The following is an 18759-nucleotide window of genomic DNA, read 5'->3' as shown; positions in this document are numbered from 1 at the left end:
TTTTTTTGGACGAGTTCTTGTGAAATTATACTGGCGATCGTGACACATTATGAACAACTACTCGACGAAATATGGAGTTAAAACATTCAGTATTTGCTGAGATATTGCCCGAACCACGAGTGTCTTCTTTTTACTTAATACTATATTTATTAGTCTTGACGCTGTGTAGTCAGTAGTTACCGCAGTGTATGTGGCGCGCCCTCTTTTGAAATAATAAAGCATTAAAGCGCTTAGTACATTCGTCTCCGTGCGAGAAAACGCTTGGTACATTTGTCTCCGTGCGAGAAAAAAAAAGACAGAAAAGTGTAGATGGAAAAAGTGTTTGAGTAAACGACCTAGTCAAAAAAGTGAAACAAAAGAACTTCTTTGGAATTTCTTGGGTTATTGCAAACAATTTTTCGTGAACGTTGCTTTCTTCGGATTTTATTTTTCACGTTTAAACACTAAATTGTTTCGATCTCATTTTCGTTCTTGTTGGACGAATTCCCATGGAAATATACTCCTGAATGTGATACATCATGAAGAACTATCGAACAGAATTTCAATTAAATTTAATCAGTAAATTCTGATTTATCGTTTGAACCATAGAGTATTTTTACGATGATATTCATTCGGAATAGATTTTTCACTTTTAACACAATTAGTTTTTTCGCTCACATTATGCATAATGACTTAGATGTTAATACCACATTACTCTAACTTTAAGCAGAAAGTTACCTTACAACCACTTACCTATTTTAAGTAATAGCAATGCTATTATTCACAAATTTAGCTCTGAAATACTCTAACAAATCCCCCATCCCCCAAAAACAAGAGAACAAAATCAGCAAAATGAATTATAACCATGGGCGTTAACCCCAGATTTACAAATATAAATATCCCTTTTCCCTTTGGAGCCGGGGGTCATTCCCATAAAACAAAAATTGTAACTTAAAAAACACCCATTCAAGCCGTTTTGCTCAACGGCTTTAAAGGGCGCCCTTACTTGAGAATGATACCACCCACAGCCCTGTTCTGCCTCCGCATTTTCCCCCTACACTGGCTCAAGACGAAATGTGTTCTTAACTAGTTTTAAGACAGGTTTTGGACTGCGTTTCCCAAAAAAAAAAAAAAAAAAAAAAAAATTATCAATCGCCCTCTTGTGTTGGCTCAAGAAAAACTAAACGAAGACATAGAGTACCGCCCGATCATCATTTTAGCTAAATTCTAAGAAAATCGGATGAGGCATAAAGAAATAACAATGGGGGCTCTGGATAGGCCAATGCAAACCAGCGACTGTGTCAATCTTTAACCCGACTGTTCGTCTTATCTCATCTCTATTAACCATCCGTTCCATCCGCAGTGATTGTCAAATGAATCAAAGCGCAAGCGGAGACGGCAAGCTCCCTGCTGGGTCTCGACCTACATCGTGTTTTCTCGTTGCAGGATCTCGTATCGCACGGCCGGGAGGATTCCCTTCCGGAAGGCCACATCCAGCAGCTTCTTTTCGTTCTTGATCATCGGGTACTCACGGACGGCCCACTTGAGGTAGAGCAGGAAGTCCTTCCAGTCCACCTGGCCTTCCGCGTCCATGCCGATAGCCCACAGACCCCGCCTGGTATCGGAGAACTTGTAGCTGGCGAAGTAAGGCGCCATGAAGCCGTTGTAGAAGGCGTAGATATCCAACATGTTGTCCTCTTGCACCTTGCTCTTGATGTGCCAGGAGTCCCACGTGATCTTGACGTCAGCGATGAGGTTGTTTGCGTTGGGCTCGTTCGCCTCCATCTTGGCTACGGCAGCTTTCATGGCCGGGGTGAGGGCGCCACCACTGCGGTCGAAGAGCATAGCCAGGCCAGCCTCGCTCATACACTCCTCCTCCCTGTTGAGTATAGGCGACAAAGATTTTTTTTTTTTATCGCTTAATAATCTATTTGGATTATGTCGAACCCTATACCCGCAGGAACTCTAACCAACATGCCTCAAAATGTTAAGCTAGAAAATGAAAACATTTCAGCGGTCCACATTCGACGCATTATACGCAATCATTATTATACGCAGTCTTTATGGTGTACGTTGAGGTACAAAATGGACGTGATAATTATGGTCAACACCAAATCTCGGTTTTTCACATTATAATTATGTAATCAATAGCTCTATCAGTCAGTCAGTGACCGAGTCAGATGAAAACAAACTAGTCTCCTACCAGCTTATTTTCAACAAATGGGCTGAACCTAACGATGTTCATCAAGGACCAGACACAGAGATAAACTACTGATGGAGTTCGGGCGGAAATTTCCACTTCTTTACTTAATTTCTAAGGATCTTCTTCATTATCAATATTTATGGGTAATCTTACCTATTGAGATCTTCCAACATGTATTTCTTCATCATGTAAACGCGTTCGATGGTGAACTCCGGGTTGGCACCATATAGGCCGATCAGTCGACTGCGTATGGCCTCTTCAGGCGTGAGTGCAGTGATGCGTACGGGACCATGCTCCCCAAAGAAGCTGGTCAGATCGAACTCGTTGTTGTTCAGATCGAAGACGACATCCACGGCCCTGGCGCCGTAGATGGGCTGCTTGGTGGGTGGGTCTTGCCCCGTAGTAATCCGTGTCACGTTGATAGCGGCCTGCCGCAGGTATGTGCAGTTGTACCTGTCTAGGACCTTCTTGTTGCCTAGGCGGATCAGGTTTGTCAGCGTGACACAGGACGAGGCGTTGCCCATGTTAGCGTTCTCTGTGCAGATGCTACCCCAGATCCCGTTAGCGCCGCTCATCAGAACCTAGGAAACGACGGGGAAATACAATCATTTTACTATCATTCAAACATAGGTTGATGGAGATGAAGTTGGAAGAACATTTGATGTGCCGTGAAACTGTTTCATCTTTTGTAAGCAATGTCGGTTGCTAACTCATTAGTGAGGTCATCACCTACTTTTTATTTCTGGCTTTGTCGCGACCTCAGGAACAGCGGTTTGCAGCAATGGAATTGGTATAGGTATATACATTAAACCAAGAACAACAGTTTTTAGTGTGAATAGTTTTAAAACCAAACCTCGACGTTACTCAGCTGACCTGGAGCGCTGTCGCGTCGCAGTATCCATATTTCTCGTGAACATGGACCAGCAAGTCGGCCTCCCACTTGTTGTCCATCATGACCTTGCGGATGTACTTGGCGAAGATGCCGCACTCCTCTGGAACCGACGTACCCCTGGGCTCCTCGAACAGGAGGCCGAAGGGCCGCACCCACTCCGGCAGCTGGGCCAGGTACTCCACGGTCCGAAAGACCCTCTCTGGATTGTAGGACATGGCGTCCGGTAGATCTCGGAAGTTAACCAACACCTGTTTCAAAAAGTGAAAGTTGACCCTGAACTCAGTGCAGGAACCATAGGTAGTCTACTCTTCGCTGGTCCCCAACGCCCCATCCAATGGCGCTGGTGACCACTAATCCCTTTCATAAAAAGATCTTGTGAAGAAAAAGCAAAACGTCACAATGCACTGAGGATAGCTCACTTGCCATAATTTATCACTGTAATATGAATAAAAATGGGAAAGCTATAGTGTTTTGCCTTTTGCCAAAGTCATACACGAACACCATTGTCAATTTCATTGCTATCATTTTATGTTTCGCTGGTTTTAATTTTTTTTTGTTTACCTTGACCCTTGGGTGCAATCGGTCGTGGCACCAGACGATCCATTTTCCCAGCAAAGCGCACATGTCGTCAATGGGGAACCTGTCGAAGTCGTAGGTGACGTCACTCAGATCCAACTCGAAGATGACGTTATACAGACCCACCTCCGCCATCTTCAAAAGGCCAGTGGGAACAGACTCAGTGTCGGGGATTTTGTTTTTCGTACCTGAGGGAAGAAGAAATGAAAAATGAAGACATACAGAGTCGATGACCTTTTGCACAATGCAGCGACTATTCATTCTAGCTAGATAGTTCAAAGGATCACTAACGAGAGCGTTCCTTGTAACTCTGTCAAACTTTTTTTAAAAATGTTAGCAATGTTGGTAATCGCACAGGACATAAACGTAAGTACTTCATGTGGATCTCAAGGTCTTGGATCTCAACATCTTGAATGGCACCTCTAGAGGTCGTGAGTTCGGATGTCGCGAAACGGTTCTTGTCTTGTTTTGAGGCCGGAAGATGACTGTGGTCGTTTCCGGAACAGTTGGTTGGTCCAGCTAACAGAGTTGTGCGTCGTGGGGCCATAGCCGAAGGGCGTGTCGCCGGGGAAAACGGCACAAATGGTCAAGTCTACGGTCAGTCCATGCAGCAACCGTGCTGGAAATCGCATCGTGCACCTTGAAAACGGTCACAGGCAAAGCACGGCCAGGTCAGCATTAAATTACAGAAGTACATATACAAGCTATTTTCGGTGATTTTTTTTCTTTCTTTCTTCCAAAAAGTTAACTCAGATACATCCATAACTAACAGTTTATACCATGCTTCCTGAAAATTTAGTTTACCTTCCGTGACTTCACAAAGAGCGAACAAGCCGCTGCGGTCTTCGCCCCGTTCGCATAGTTGCTGGATGAACACTTCGTCGCCACTGGTCATGTGCACGAAGCAAGCCACAATGATATTCTTGATTCCCAGTTTCTTCACCTCTCGGTAGATCTTCCATTTGGTCTCCGGGGTCTGTCCCTGCAATTTGCCAACGGTGCTCTCCCGGATCGAGTTGTCCAACACGAAGATGTCGAGGTCCCGTAGGACGTCGTACTTCTTCGTCTCCTGAGCTATCTCCGTTTTGAAGGCCCTCACCATGTCCCTGTGGGTTTTAGAAGACGCCATGGTTTCCTGTGTAACGAGCGAGTTTCCACTGGAGCTGTGTATGTTTATGGGTCTTCGACTCTAATTACAGGACCCCGGAAACGTCGTTTCATCTTTGTATCTTTCCCTAGATATATTACTCGATGAATACAGTGACCTCCGAGCTCCATGCACAACTTTTTGTCGAGCTTAACAACTAGTCAAGGATTAAAAACCCCTGGTTAGGCCCCCCAAAAAAGTCTCCGGTTTCTGGTATGGAGCTTGCCCCAAAAGTGGTGCGGCGACGCGGCTTTTTTTTTTTACCTGTTTTTTTTTTTATTTTTTTGGCTTCAAATGTCGGCTGATGACTGCAAATGGTGCCTGACTAAACTTAGTGCAAATATATGGGAGTCCAGAGAGGCCACATAAAGCTTATTATCGATCTAACCCCATCTAAAAACACGTTAAAATTGTGCAGCAGCAGGATTCCAGTTAAACCAGTGAGTTTGGCGGTTTTGAGACATCATCTTGTATTGAAAAAAAAACTTTTTCATTTTGCCGACGCGCATGGCTACGGCGACGCGCGCGCATACCAGAAACCGGAGACTTTTTTTTTTGGCCTTATATCCTTGCATTATCGGTAAATAAACCATGCATTCATTTACTAGACACTCACTTTCATCAGTCATTTTCGTCAGACATCCTTGATTCTTTTTGTAAAACTTTTTTTGTAAACGGATTTTTATAAATTTATGTATATTATACACAATTGCATAAATATCCAATGAAATCGTCTTCTATTACAATTCACAGTGCTCGATACATCTCTGTAGAGCTATAATCATGCAATAAATTCAGAATATGAGCTAATCAAACTTTGGCACATGCCAAAGTTTTTATTAGCTCATATTCTGAATTTATTGCACAATCGCATAAATATATATATATAAAGGCAGCCCGAAGGCAGACTGAACAACTCCCTGCAGGTCTCCACCACACCAACAGGATTCACCTCCCGAGCAAGGAACCTCCTCAACAGAATTAGAACTGATGTAGGTCGCTTTTACGCCTGATGCACGTTTGGAACCTCTCCGACACTGCGACATGCCACTTCGGTGAATATGAACCTCAGACGGCGGACCACTTTGTGGACCAGTGCCCCATCCTCCGACTTATAGCCGGCTGGGACTTCTTGAAGGTGTTGAACGAGGAAGCAATAATCTTGCTTCGCCTTGCCAACTTTACAACCTGAGCCGCCCCACCGTATAGTCTATGGAATAGCCGCTTGCATACAAGCGTCTTTGATATTCGTGCAGGATTCGGCGATTAATTATGCAAAAACAAGACTGCGTCTTGGCCTCAAGATTCTGCCATTCAGCGGGCGCCTTCTATCGGGTCTTGCGTAACCCGTTCTTGTATTACAAAAACATGGCAGCCCAGCCAATCAACAGCTTAGTCCACATTTCTAATCGAAATGACGTCACAATATCTGAAGTCGACTCTGATTGGCTGGAAGGTGGGATCGCATAAAAGTGCATGCTCGGATATGTCAGACGTTCGGATTGTGGCTCTGCACACAGTGTCTGATCTTCAGACTACCCCCACCGTACCACATGAAAGAAGGCAAGCACAGCAAAGCCGCATCGGCGGTTGAGGGGGCTATCAAAAAACGAGTGCCCACCGTCAGGGTACAGCCCTGTAAATAGATTCCCGATCCCATAGACATCAATGATAAATAGGCCTACCCCAAATCCAAATGACACTCATCAAATTAAATCGTGATTGACCTCTGTCACATTCTGATCAATTTGTGTGCGTTAACTATGACTTTTTCACTCCAAAGATGACCAACCCTCAAAAGCAGTCCTTAAGTCCATCCCAAATTTTTAATAATGATCCACCCAATCTCATGCAAACCAGAGCTACTTTCCGGTCCAAATGTTCTCCGAAATTTAAGCTCCAAGTCCAGATCAGTCCTTGAACCCGTATTTACTTACACAATTAAGTGCAACTCTCTTTCCAGGAAAAAAATTAGGGTGTACAAAATGGGGATTCAGTTTTGGGCCTATTTGCTGCTCTGCAACCGTCAATTGCGCTTATAATGTCAACATTTCTCCGTGCCAGTAAACATCAGGCCCGGAATTGCCTATATACGCCGGCCGAATCACAATTTGCATGCCCTCAAATTCTCCGTTATTAGAGCATTTTGTGGGCCATGAACTTTAGGGTTGGTGTAAAAGGAGGAGGATGAAAGCTATGCATAGGACATCGAGTTTGTATTTCTGTTCAATTTGTTTATATTTTGCAATGGAGCGCAGGCATCATTTTTCAACATGGCGATGGGATTCAGGACTATGTTTTAGGGGTGATCACCACTGAATGGAAATTTCTCCCAAAAGTCATCGGATTACCCTCCCCCCCCCCCCCCCCCAAAAAGATGAACAGAAACGTTTATTTACTGGCCTACAAACATAGATTCTGCTTTTCCGAGGACCAGTGGTCATCCCGACTGGCGCGCACAGAATGAAAGTGCATTGTTCATGGTGAGCTACCCAAAAATGCTTTGCAGAGCCTGCAGAAGATCTGGAAGGATCAGGGCGCCCTTAAATTTGATGAGTGGTAGGGAACGAGCGCACAAAAGCGAGAAGAGCCGTATCAGAGCCGTAGCGCCCCCTACCGATGAAGCTATTCTGTGCTTGCAAGGGTCCGGGCCGCGCCGGAAATTTACGGACCAGGACAAAATAGATTGTAGGCCCTACTTCAGATTCTGTTGGTTTTAGGCAAAATGGTGTACAGGCGTTCCTGGCGTTACCTACGCTTTCCAGAAATCGAAACCTAAATGAAAATATTGATGTTTATGAACCGTAAGATATTGACTTTTAGCAGAAGTTTCTTTCAGGGTAGCTACCCCTAAATTGTAATCAAGGAATTGAGCGATTGCATTTAGCAGCCATCTTTGGGGTGTGTTTTGTTTTGTTAATTCATTAACAATGAATGCACAAGAGATCTACTCATGCGTTTCCTCCAAGATGGCGGCAGTGCAAACGATCTGTTATTGCACATGTATATATAATTTCTGTGCAAAAAAAACCTGCAATGAATTTATTGTCAGCGTCACCATATCAGTTCTGACATCGCAGTATTAACTGCTATGTCCCCAGCCCCCGCAGTTTAATATGCAGACTACCGACATGTACAATAGTTGATGTGAACGTGACTTGTTCAAAATATATATTAATCTCCCTTTCCTAACACTGAAAGAACCCATGCATCGAATTGTATAGCTACATGCACAATAAGAGTTTGCACAAGAGAAGAGGTTGCTTTCTGAGGTCAGAGACCAGTTTTTGATGAAAGTGATCATGAGAGACCAGTGAATGACCAGTCTGCTCACTGAGGCAAGGACACAACCAGGGATATAATCCTTGACTGGCAAGGCCGGTTGAAAAGTACTTTATGGGGCTGTCAGAATTTGACAAAACTTAATTTATGAAGCGTTATTGGTATAAAGAATTGTATTTCTAGGAAACTATTTCTGAAAAATAAAATAAATGTTCAAAGGAAAGATATTTTTCTGCACGTTTGTCTTCTCTGTTTGCCTTTCTTTATAAATTGAAATAACCTGAGAGATAGTTTCAATCTTTTTGTAGGGAAAGACCATTTTTTTATGACTATTATTACAACGAAATACTGTACTAACATTGTATATCTGACTTTTTATTGCCTTTTTTACCCTACAAATAATAGAGTGTCATAGATATTCGTTAAAGGGAATATACATCATTTGCTTTTGCTGTAATTTTCAGAAATGGATGGAATTGGGGGGTTGGAAATATATAGCAAATATAGTAACACTGACTTTTTTGAGGTTTTGGGTTCGAAAATGCTATAAAAACCAAGAAAAACAATGATTTTCCTGTAGTCTGGTTCCCTGACTCCATATAAGAACAAACAGAGCAGTTTACATACATTGGGGAATTGTAAGGTCAGGGAACCAGTCTAGCTGGCTTGTACCCGTTCATAGGTGTGTAATCGATTGCAAACAAGTGCGATGGTCAATTGGGGCCAGTATTTGAAATAAAGTCAGTTTTTTCCGACGCTGGTCGGCCGACCAGCATTGGAACAAAAATACCCGACTTTTTTTTGACACAAAAATACCACTTTTCTTGAAAATGACAGTATACCAGGTGCCATGATTTTACAGGATGCTTTACACTGTCATTCACTAACAGTCCAGCAAGGTATTTTAAAATGATTTGGTAGTTTTATTTTTTGATGTTTGCAAATGTTGTATTTTCCTTTAATGTCCAGAATCTCATGAAGCCCTTCTTGCGCCAAACGTCAGCTGGTTGGTAAGGCTAATTAACGATGTCTGTCGCCCGATTTACGGAGAATTAATTTTTCTTAATTCATTGCATATTTATGACATTTTAATATATAATTATACACAATACAATGTATTTTTGAAATACCGACATGTTATTAGCATATTGATCAGATAAGAGACAGCGGTGCGCAGTTGCCAGGCGATCCAATTAAAACTGATATATTGATGTATTTATCTCCCCTGTAATTATAATTGGATGATACATTGTTCGCCATATTTGATGAATACCTGGAACATTCCATTTCCTCTTTTGGGGGACCGGATGGTGGATTGATAGCAGTCCCCTTGTACTTTGCGGCATGGTGTGGTGTTACTTTTTATATGACTCATTATTTCTCTGTATCGAGAACACAGGTCGGATTATCATGCGTGTAATTAGTTCACCTCTTTAAAGGTTATAATTTTTTACAACTTGCCCTTATTGCGTGCATGGATTATTAATCAATCAGCTATATCTGGATGCACAAAAGACTTTAAAGGTATCATTTGCTTTTAGGACATTTTGAGCAACAAAATTGCTCAAAATACTAAGTAGGGTGCACAACTTGTAGACGTTTCAGATTAGTGGATACTACATTTTGAGAAAATAGAGAAAGCGTGTGCACAATTAGATTCCGTGTTTAAAAAATATTTTTAAAAATGTGCCAACGGCACATTTTCTTAACGCACCTTCAGTGATTGTTTTCTTCCGAATGATTCCATTTTAGGTGGAATAATTTCACAGGGTATTTGGTCCCATCTTCACTTTGAGCAATGACGTTCTCGTTAAATCGGTAGGTGTACGTTTCTGGGTAACTGCAAATTCCTATACGTGCCTTTCAGCCAGTCAATATCGGTAACAAATTATCATAGCTTTGCAGCAATATACTTAAATGTCCTTTTCCAAAAAAAAAATACCTGGTCTATTTCGCGAAAGTCTGAAAAATCAATCTGAACATGAAAGATTATGGCGTGACATTTCAGAAGTATCTTAATTAGGCCTTTTATTCTTTTTCTATTTTTTATTTATTGGGCTAGCTTATACTTTTTACCGGTCATCTCGCTCAGAGCGTGTCCAAGTTTTTGAGCAAGAGGTATTTTGGAGGTTTTCAAAAACCCATAAACTTTTTGAAATAGACGATCTATTATCTATTTCGTGAAAACTGGTAGATTGGAAGGAGGAATGGTGAAAACAGTATGTTGACTTGATGTTAAAGAACTGTTGGCAAAACTGCTGCAAGTGTAGATATGTTTGGTTGCACAATACATCAATGTCTCCAGTCATTTAGGTAGAAAGTACCAAATTCCATTTGGTAATGATCTCCGGCTGACAGTTGGATCTCGTCATTGTGGATGACAAGAGCGCTTTCATCTGCCAAGAGTCGATCGCTGTTGAGTCATTCAAATTTCTGGAGGTATACACAGAAGTGCATAATGCTTGTCAACATATGGACCGCATATAAAGATACACTGCATTGGCGATATAACGATTCAGTTGCCAATGCAAGCATACTATAGGCCTACTTTGCGTATTTCTAAATCGAGGTGCATTAACTTTGTCACTTGGAATAGAGGTTTTTAATGTAGGTTTTAGTTTTACGTGTGTCAAGACTATACTAATTTTCATGTAATGCATGACATGGAAATTGATGCATGATCATTAAAGCTAGTTACCCTTCATATCTGGTTTATTAAAGTTCGCGATGACGGCTTGAAATGATAATATCATTCGCTTTTCATACATTTTGTTCGTTTACAATAATAATAACACTCAAAATCCAAAACAGAATGCCAAATATTAAAATGTTGAAAAACTGTGCATAACCTTGGATCACGAAACATGACTTCATCCATAGCACTCTTTATTTCACGACCTTTAATCCAAGCTTTGGATAATAATTCGGTTGGTTACTTTTGAAATAAATGCAAATGTTCCTATACATGCAATACTATCTGTCGGAGAAAAACAAGTGTTGAGTTGATCAAACCTGGATCCTTTTCTCAGAAAATATATAGTAAAAAGACAATATTCCGTCGAGAAAGTCGAAGAGAATGGAAACAGGCTGATAAGCTTGTAGTGTACTAAAAAAGTCCCTTGTCCCCTGATGCGAAGTTCACTGTTGCATCAACCATTCACGGTCATCAGCACGTCACAAGTATTATAGGCAGATGGTTTATTCATGAAGTGCAGATGATGCACGTTCCGGAAGCTAGTTGATAGACTTGCACTTGTTCTAACCGCACCGCTCCAATACACAGACCTCACTTTCCTGTCAAAACCATTGAAAAATTCATGGCTAGTGTGATACTCCGGGTGGACTGCTCGTTGGTCCAGCACGATTGGATATACAACGGCCATTTTGTGTAGGAGAAGAGATGGTTAAACCAAAGACATCTGAGCAACAGAGATAGGGATCGGAATATTTTCACCGGCCATTCCAAGTAGGCAGTACCCACGGTGACCGTTTTATCCAATTTTCGGCTAACTTTGACAGATTTTTGGTTTAAAAAAAACGGGTTTGACAGAAAATTTGACAGAATGGATTTTTTTTTGGCAGATTTCTGGCAGAATTCTGCAAAAACGGGTATTTGAAAGAAAAGCAAAGCAAATTTGAAAAAAAAATTGTAAATTTGTTTAAAAAGCTTCAATCTTGTCAAACAAACCCTTGCGTAATGGAACAGGTTGGCTGGTCGAAGTGCTGAGGTTCACTGGGACCGGACTTTGTCGTGACGCAACCGTGTTGTCTGAAATCTACGCAATTTCATAACATCTTTATGTGACTACAGATTGTTTATAATGTAATTGAAACCTAAATTAAGGCAATATTAGAACATCTGCGTGTGATTTTAAGTGTTTATATTGTATTTCGAGTAATTGTGGGGAATTTGGCAGATTTTTGATGAATCTGACAGATTTTTGAATTGCATTATTTTGGCAGAATTTGGCAATGACCTTACGGTCACCCTGGCAGTACCATAGTCTATGTAATAGACCATGGCGAAACCTTAGTTAGACCGGAGACTGGGCTCCGTGGACAACGGGTGATACTCAGACTTAGTCGGCAGGGGAATCCGACCTAAACTCGAGCAAGATTACGAATGGGCCGAGCCATTTTCAGAAATCGGTTCTGTCATGTTCTCAGACGAAATGTATTTGGAGAGAAATACATCAGTGACATAATGCGAACGGAACCGCTGCAAAGACGCCATTTTCTGGATACACTCAGTACAAATATCACGTTCATTTAGGTAGTTTAGCAACTTTACTTTCAATGTAAAAATAAATTGTAAACATGCCATTTTGCATGCTCAAAATACGGTTCGTTTTGGGATGGAGCAGGTTATCGCCCGTTATAGCTGTGTGAGGGCGCCCTACATATACCTTAACCCACGTGCGCGGCCAGCCATGTCTTCTGGTGAGCATCTGAAAGTCTTCCAGCTTTAAATTGTCGCGGTGGTTCTCGTGAAACAACTTGAAAAATATGCAAGCCAAAGGCTGCACAAAAATCTGCTAACTATGATTATCGATGTTCACACTTGCATGTTGTTTCACTTTTTTTCAGATTTGATGGAAACTGGATTGTAAAATTCGATTTGAAAATGATATTTTTCAACCAATAAGTTTAGCAAGCGTGCATTATGTTTTGGTTGTTTTTTTAACCACAAAAGTTGCTCTGTATTCAACTTGGTTTTAAACCTAATCGGATATAGATGATACGAAGCGTCAACAAGCATCGAGTACATAGCTGCATTAGAAACTACAGTACCATACTTGATATAATGAGCGCGTCGCTTAAAAATAAGAGGAAGGTGCCATGCGGCTTGCAATGACCACGGAGACAATAATGTTATACGCCACACATCTCATCATCATCATACAAATCATAAACAGCTGTTCCGCTGATTTGAGAGCCCCGAGTGACTGCTAGGTACAAAATATAGATGGGAGCCCGGTGCTCGGGTGGGTAAATTGGAAATGTGATACAGAGTCTATAGGAGGATGGATGCCAGTATGTCTGCAGTGACTTCTGATATGCTTGTTGACTTCAATGGCAAGGCGAGCATTTATCTATGTAGCATTATAGGACTACAAGAACTTGGTAATGCATATCATCAACACTGGAGTTTCAAAAAAGAAGAACATAGAAATGAAATTCAGCCCGTATCGATGCGATTGTAGGCTTATTCGTAATACGTACATTTTTTTTGGTTAACTCTGATGCAACTGATAACTGGACAAACAAACGAAGGATTTGACAAATTTAACAGACGCCGCAATACTGGGCATGGATGACCATCATGGATCAAGGATACAGCAAACTAGATAAATATTTTCCCCATGAGAAGTATTTAATTAACTGCCATGCAATGTATTTTGTTTAAAGTAATCCTTGAAAAGGCATCTCTGTGTTCCGTTTAACCTAATTTTCAATTTTCGGTTTGCCATTTTCAAGGGTAGTTTGGTGCCTATTTGGTTTTTATGCTTATGCGAATTTTTATATGGGCAAATGTGATGTCATTTCAGGCAGAAACCGTAATGTTACAGCTATTTCAGCACCAAAAGTTGCCAGAATTTTGGATATTTTGCTCTTGTATTTTTTTCTTTTATGATTCGTTATAGTGTCAGTATACATGGCAGTAAGCCAATGACCAAACTTCCAAGTTCTCTCATGTTTTCAATGAACAAATGTTTGGGTTCATAATTTGAACAGGATACCCCTAAACTGAAGAGTGTCTTCCTGAAATGACATCACAGCAACAGCGCCCTCAGTTGGCCGAAAAAGCATGGAGAATTTTATATGTTGAAAGAAGTGCACTTTTCAATAAAATTAACCAAAAAGGGATGTCAAACAGTTTCCATACATTTAAAAGGGGTGGAAAGTTGCAAAAGGGGTTCCTAAGAAAAAGTCATCTCACTAACTCTTTAATTGAAACATAAACAAAGATAAGTTTAATGGGAATACATGTATCAAACGTACACAACACATAAGTACCTTACGCATCTGGATAAAAATCTGTTAAGAGCAAATGATGAGAAATTGATGCTAACAGGATCACCATTAGGCATTTCTGCGCTGTCGTCTCTGGTTTTTCTACACCATTAGCTGACGAGTGGCTCAATAAGAATTCCGTTGCCAGGCGACCCTATCAACAGGCTCACTTACCGCCTGAGGTTGCACCTGAACCCTTCTGCATGGTCCACATCTGTTAGGAGGTTCGGCTGTATCAGATCTTGGACGTGGCGTGGGACTTTCTGAACCAAGACACCCGAGACCGGCAGAATGCGTCTAGCGGCCAAAAAACAACACCATATACTTGCAAGGTGGATGCTCGATTTGGTTCAGTTGTCTTCCACCACAAGAAAACTGGAATTATCTTCTGAAAAACTAAGACATCACTTCAAAACTAACAAGTGCACAGAATGGCAATGGAAGCTTTAGAAATTTAATAATAACCTTTCTATGAGAAATACAACAAGTTCTACAGGAAAACAACATTGCGATCATGTGTGCAATCCTAAAATGAAAATTCAAAAAAGCTCTTTTGAAATATGGGAAGTTACAAAATGTGCAATTTGTTTAGCATTATTTTATTTCAACCTTGGCTTGAAATCTGCAAAAGCTCAGCTTTGTGGCAAGGGAAAGGTGTTAAAGATATTAAAGCGGCCGTATTAAGTTTTGTTGAATAACTTCAGATAACCTTTAAGCTATAGTCACTGATGACTGATGAGTGTGGGAACTTTTCTTCTTGCGATTAATGATATAAATAATCTGTAAGTAATCAAACCTTTGGTACAATCGCAGCATTATTATTATAGAAAAATCTTGGCTATACATCGTGCTGATCGACCTTGTCAAGGGAGTCGTAGACAGCCCTCGATGATCAATGAGGTTAGCTGGTCCATGGCTGGTCTTGTAAACCAAGCCCCGTGCCCGTGGTGTTGCTGCCAAATATAAAATGATATTGGACCTGGTCGACGTCATGCGTGTTCTTATATTAAGCAGAATGAATGCATGGATGTCTGCTGGGCTTGTTGTGCATATTGTTTTGCACCAGAATCGTTATACATAGGCCCCAACCCAAGAAAGAAACGCAATTGGCTTAGAAATATCAGATCTATGACTTCCGAAATCTGATCAGGGAATCGATCAGCTCTTTCTTCCCACATAAGAAAAGACACGTAAGCAGTGATACATTAATTGTCATGTTGTCAGGATACAAATTAAACAAAGAGGGCAGTAGCACATACAAATATTGAGATCTCGATATGAGTAGCAATCTCAACAGTTGCAAAACGGCGCAAAACGACCGAATAACTTGACATCGCTTTAATATAGTCCGAAGTGTCAATTAAGCATCATGCCTTGCAATTTGACAAAGTAGTTCAGGGGTCGCTTGAGTTGCAAAACGCTTACCAGTAATTAAATTTCCATATATATATATATAGGCACCAAGTTTTAATAATCGGGAAAAATAATTCAACTATCAAAGTTGATCGCGACATAATATGCCACACTTGCCCTCTTTCACTTGCTTTTCAATTTTTACGGTTAAACGATGACTTTTGGATGAAACACCCCCCCCCCCTCCAAACATCACCCCTATCCTGAAACCCATCGCCATTTTGAAAATGATCCCTCCATTCCAATGCAAAATAGACTGACTTTCGAATCCAATTTCACCCAAATTCCTCAGAAAAACAAGTAGTTGAACCCCAAAGCAGTTTTGCCGGCCTATGACTGGTACATTCCCTTTAATAAACCACATACGCGTCTCTGTCTACGAATCCAGGCTTCTGGGCCTTTCGGGCTAGCGCTCCTGCAATGAATATGGGTCACATGACGAGAAGAACTCAAAATAAACATCTCTATTTCGCCTGCGGTGTTGGAATAGTGACCTTGGGAAAAACCAGGCAAGTCCAACTGCAAGACCTTTAAAGGGAAGCACTGTTGTCGTGATTCTAACGGACGTTAAACTTAAAGCTATTATTTACTTTTCGTGCATTTTGTTCGTTTCCAATAATTACAACTCAAAATCCAAAGCGAAAAGGTAAAAAAACCTAGCCTGTTTAACTAAGTTTTAGCTTTTCGAGAACTAAAGTGTAAAACCATACACAAGCAATCAGGAAATACGTTTTCGTCAACTTAAAAAAAAAAGTGCTATAGATCTAGCCTAAAGCATTTTTTTTCTTCTAAAAATCAGTCAATTTATTGACTGATCGTTGGGAATCACCTACACTGATTGTGTTGATTCCTTCTAAATGACAGCACAGGATAATTTCATGGGGTGTTTAGTGCCAGCAGGCCTAAGTCGTCAATCCAATTAAGCTTTTTGGTAATAATTCGTTAGGTTTCTTTTGGGATAAATGCAAAGTAATGATCCTACATGCCTCACAGAGAAAGATATATTTTATCAGTCTTCATTGTTATTTTAAAAGCTAAATCAGCATTTTATGTGCCCAATGTCTTGAAACCGAAGATTGCGAGATTCTCCTTCACGAAAAACTACGGTTGCAATTCAGATTTCAAACAGATAGATGTGTACAAAGAGGACGCTAGGCGATATAGGCTGGCCCTCTATGACCAGAAAAAAAAAATGTGAATTTATTTTACAGCGCAGCTAGAAGTTGTCTTGCAAAAGAAGATGAAACAACGATGATAGATCGCATCATATAGCCTCTGTCATTATTACGTGCATGTTTCAAGATGTTATGTTACAGCATGACTTACAGCTACCACAGTTTCTTTCACAAGACTGAGATGACATACCAAACCATTACTTTTTCAATTTAATATTTTCCCGGGGGCCACAATGACAATGTACGACAAAACAACCATGCATCATGACACTGTCCTACTTCCACGGTTCTGCTAACACGATCGCACAGTGTGGTCTGCAGCCAGCCGTATTTACGAGTGTTAGACACAATAACGTAAACAGGACCCTGGATGTTGTCTAGTTCCTGTAAATTCCGCTTATGCACACTGTGCATGTGCTGGCCCACACACATGCATATACACGACTGTAGTAATTCGCAGCATGTTTTGCCAGTCATTAAATGTCAACATTACGACAACATGACATAAAACACTTAACATGCAGTGCACGACATGCTTAATTGAAACAATTGACTGGTCACAGCCTTTCGCAAATTACATTTTTTAGGATCCGATGGGGTACGGCTAGGGGTAGGTGAAGATTTTGTTTAGTTTCAAATTTCTCATTGTTGTAGGTTACATGCAGTTTATGACACATGTGAAATCTTTGTCTTAAGCATGTCTTACAAGCAAGGGACTGTAATTTTTTTTGGTCAAGAACCCTTCAAATATTATGGGCTAAGTTGTTCTGCTTAATACAGCTTTTACTTTTCTAAAATTCCAACTGCGCAAGTGCACATCAAGATGAGACAATTGATACTTTGGGTGGGATGTACACACAAAAAAGCTAATGTGGCAATTAACTAGTTTAATGGGGCACTGTTCATCAAAATCTGCAGTCTGTTTTCGCACCTTGCACAGGGACAAACAAACGTAATGATATACGTATATATGCGCCGTCTAATACTTGGAGAAAACACTTCTCCTATGTCGTCCTCGGGCGGGATCTCCTACGGTGACTCCAGTCTTCTTTATCATGTACAGGCTGCCAGCTCTGCCGTGCTCTCCACCCAGAGATCTCAACAAGTTGTCCTACAGGGTGAAAATTCATCTTCCGTTCATGTAACATCTGGTGTCCCGCAAGGTACGGTCTTAGGCCCATTACTATTTCTGCTATACGTGAATGACATCTCAAATGGAATTACATCGAAAGTACGTCTATTTGCAGACGACTGTATCCTTTACATACAGATAGACAACATCAACGATAGCCAGGATCTTCAAAATGATATTGACCACCTCTGCACATGGGAACAACGATGGCAAATGAAGTTCAACAAGTCTAAATGTTACACCATGCAAACTACCCACAAAAAGAAGCCAATTCTAGCAGATTACAAGCTGAGGGATATGACAATACAAGCTGTAACCAACCACACTTACTTAGGAGTCGGAATCAACAACAAATTAAGCTGGGCAACTCATATTCAAAGTATCACCGCAAAAGCTAACCAAATCCTAGGACTGCTACGTAGAAATCTGTACAGCTGTTCTTCTGAATTAAAAGCGAGGGCTTATAAAACACTAGTCAGACCTCGTCTAGAGTACTGTTCATCAATCTGGGATCCCCATCATAAGGAACATAAATTACAGCTGGAAGGGGTTCAACGACGATCTGCCAGATTTGTCCTCAACAACAACACAAAGAGGGAGAGCGTCACCAAAATGCTGTCCCAACTGGAATGGGAGCCCTTGGATCATCGTAGAGCTGCCCAGAGATTGACCCTCCTCTACAAATCTGTCAACAAAATCGTTGCCATCATTACGGACTCATACCAGGCCAAACCTAACCATTCTACAAGACAACAGGCAGCAATCTCTTTCATCAAACCATCCGCCCATAAAGATTGCTACAAGTTCTCATTATTCCCAAGAACTTTTGCAGAATGGAATAAATTACCACCGGAAATACGTCAAGCACCAAGCATTGCAATTTTCAAGTCGAAACTTCAATCTCTTAACATAGGTGATATCATCAGGGGTGCCCACTTCATGTAA

General features: G+C 41.0%; 1 protein-coding gene across 1 annotated transcript; it reads right to left on the bottom strand.

Moving 5' to 3' along the window:
- Positions 1-427: 427 nt before the first annotated feature.
- LOC119721761 lies at positions 428-4888 on the bottom strand. Its single transcript, XM_038191722.1, has 5 exons — positions 4455-4888; positions 3636-3838; positions 3056-3322; positions 2336-2763; positions 428-1858 (listed from the first exon to the last, which is right to left on the bottom strand). The coding sequence occupies exons 1-5, from the start codon at positions 4777-4779 to the stop codon at positions 1402-1404; spliced, it is 1680 nt and encodes a 559-aa protein (XP_038047650.1). The 5' UTR covers positions 4780-4888; the 3' UTR covers positions 428-1401.
- Between the last annotated feature and the right edge of the window lie 13871 nt (positions 4889-18759).

The sequence above is a fragment of the Patiria miniata genome, unplaced genomic scaffold (assembly GCF_015706575.1).
Source record: "Patiria miniata isolate m_02_andy unplaced genomic scaffold, ASM1570657v1 HiC_scaffold_14, whole genome shotgun sequence".
Lineage (NCBI taxonomy): Eukaryota > Metazoa > Echinodermata > Asteroidea > Valvatida > Asterinidae > Patiria > Patiria miniata.
The sequence above is the reverse complement of the archived record's forward strand: the minus strand, read 5'-3'. Positions and strand labels throughout refer to the sequence as shown.

Bases quoted from the DNA above. Each gene is read 5' to 3' on its own strand.
- LOC119721761 (XM_038191722.1), bottom strand. From the start codon at position 4,779: ATGGCGTCTTCTAAAACCCACAGGGACATGGTGAGGGCCTTCAAAACG. The intron at 3,839-4,454 runs GTAAACTAAATT...TTCTTCCCTCAG, and splicing joins TCTTTGTGAAGTCACGGAAG to GTACGAAAAACAAAATCCCC. The intron at 1,859-2,335 runs GTAAGATTACCC...TATACTCAACAG, and splicing joins ATGTTGGAAGATCTCAATAG to GGAGGAGGAGTGTATGAGCG.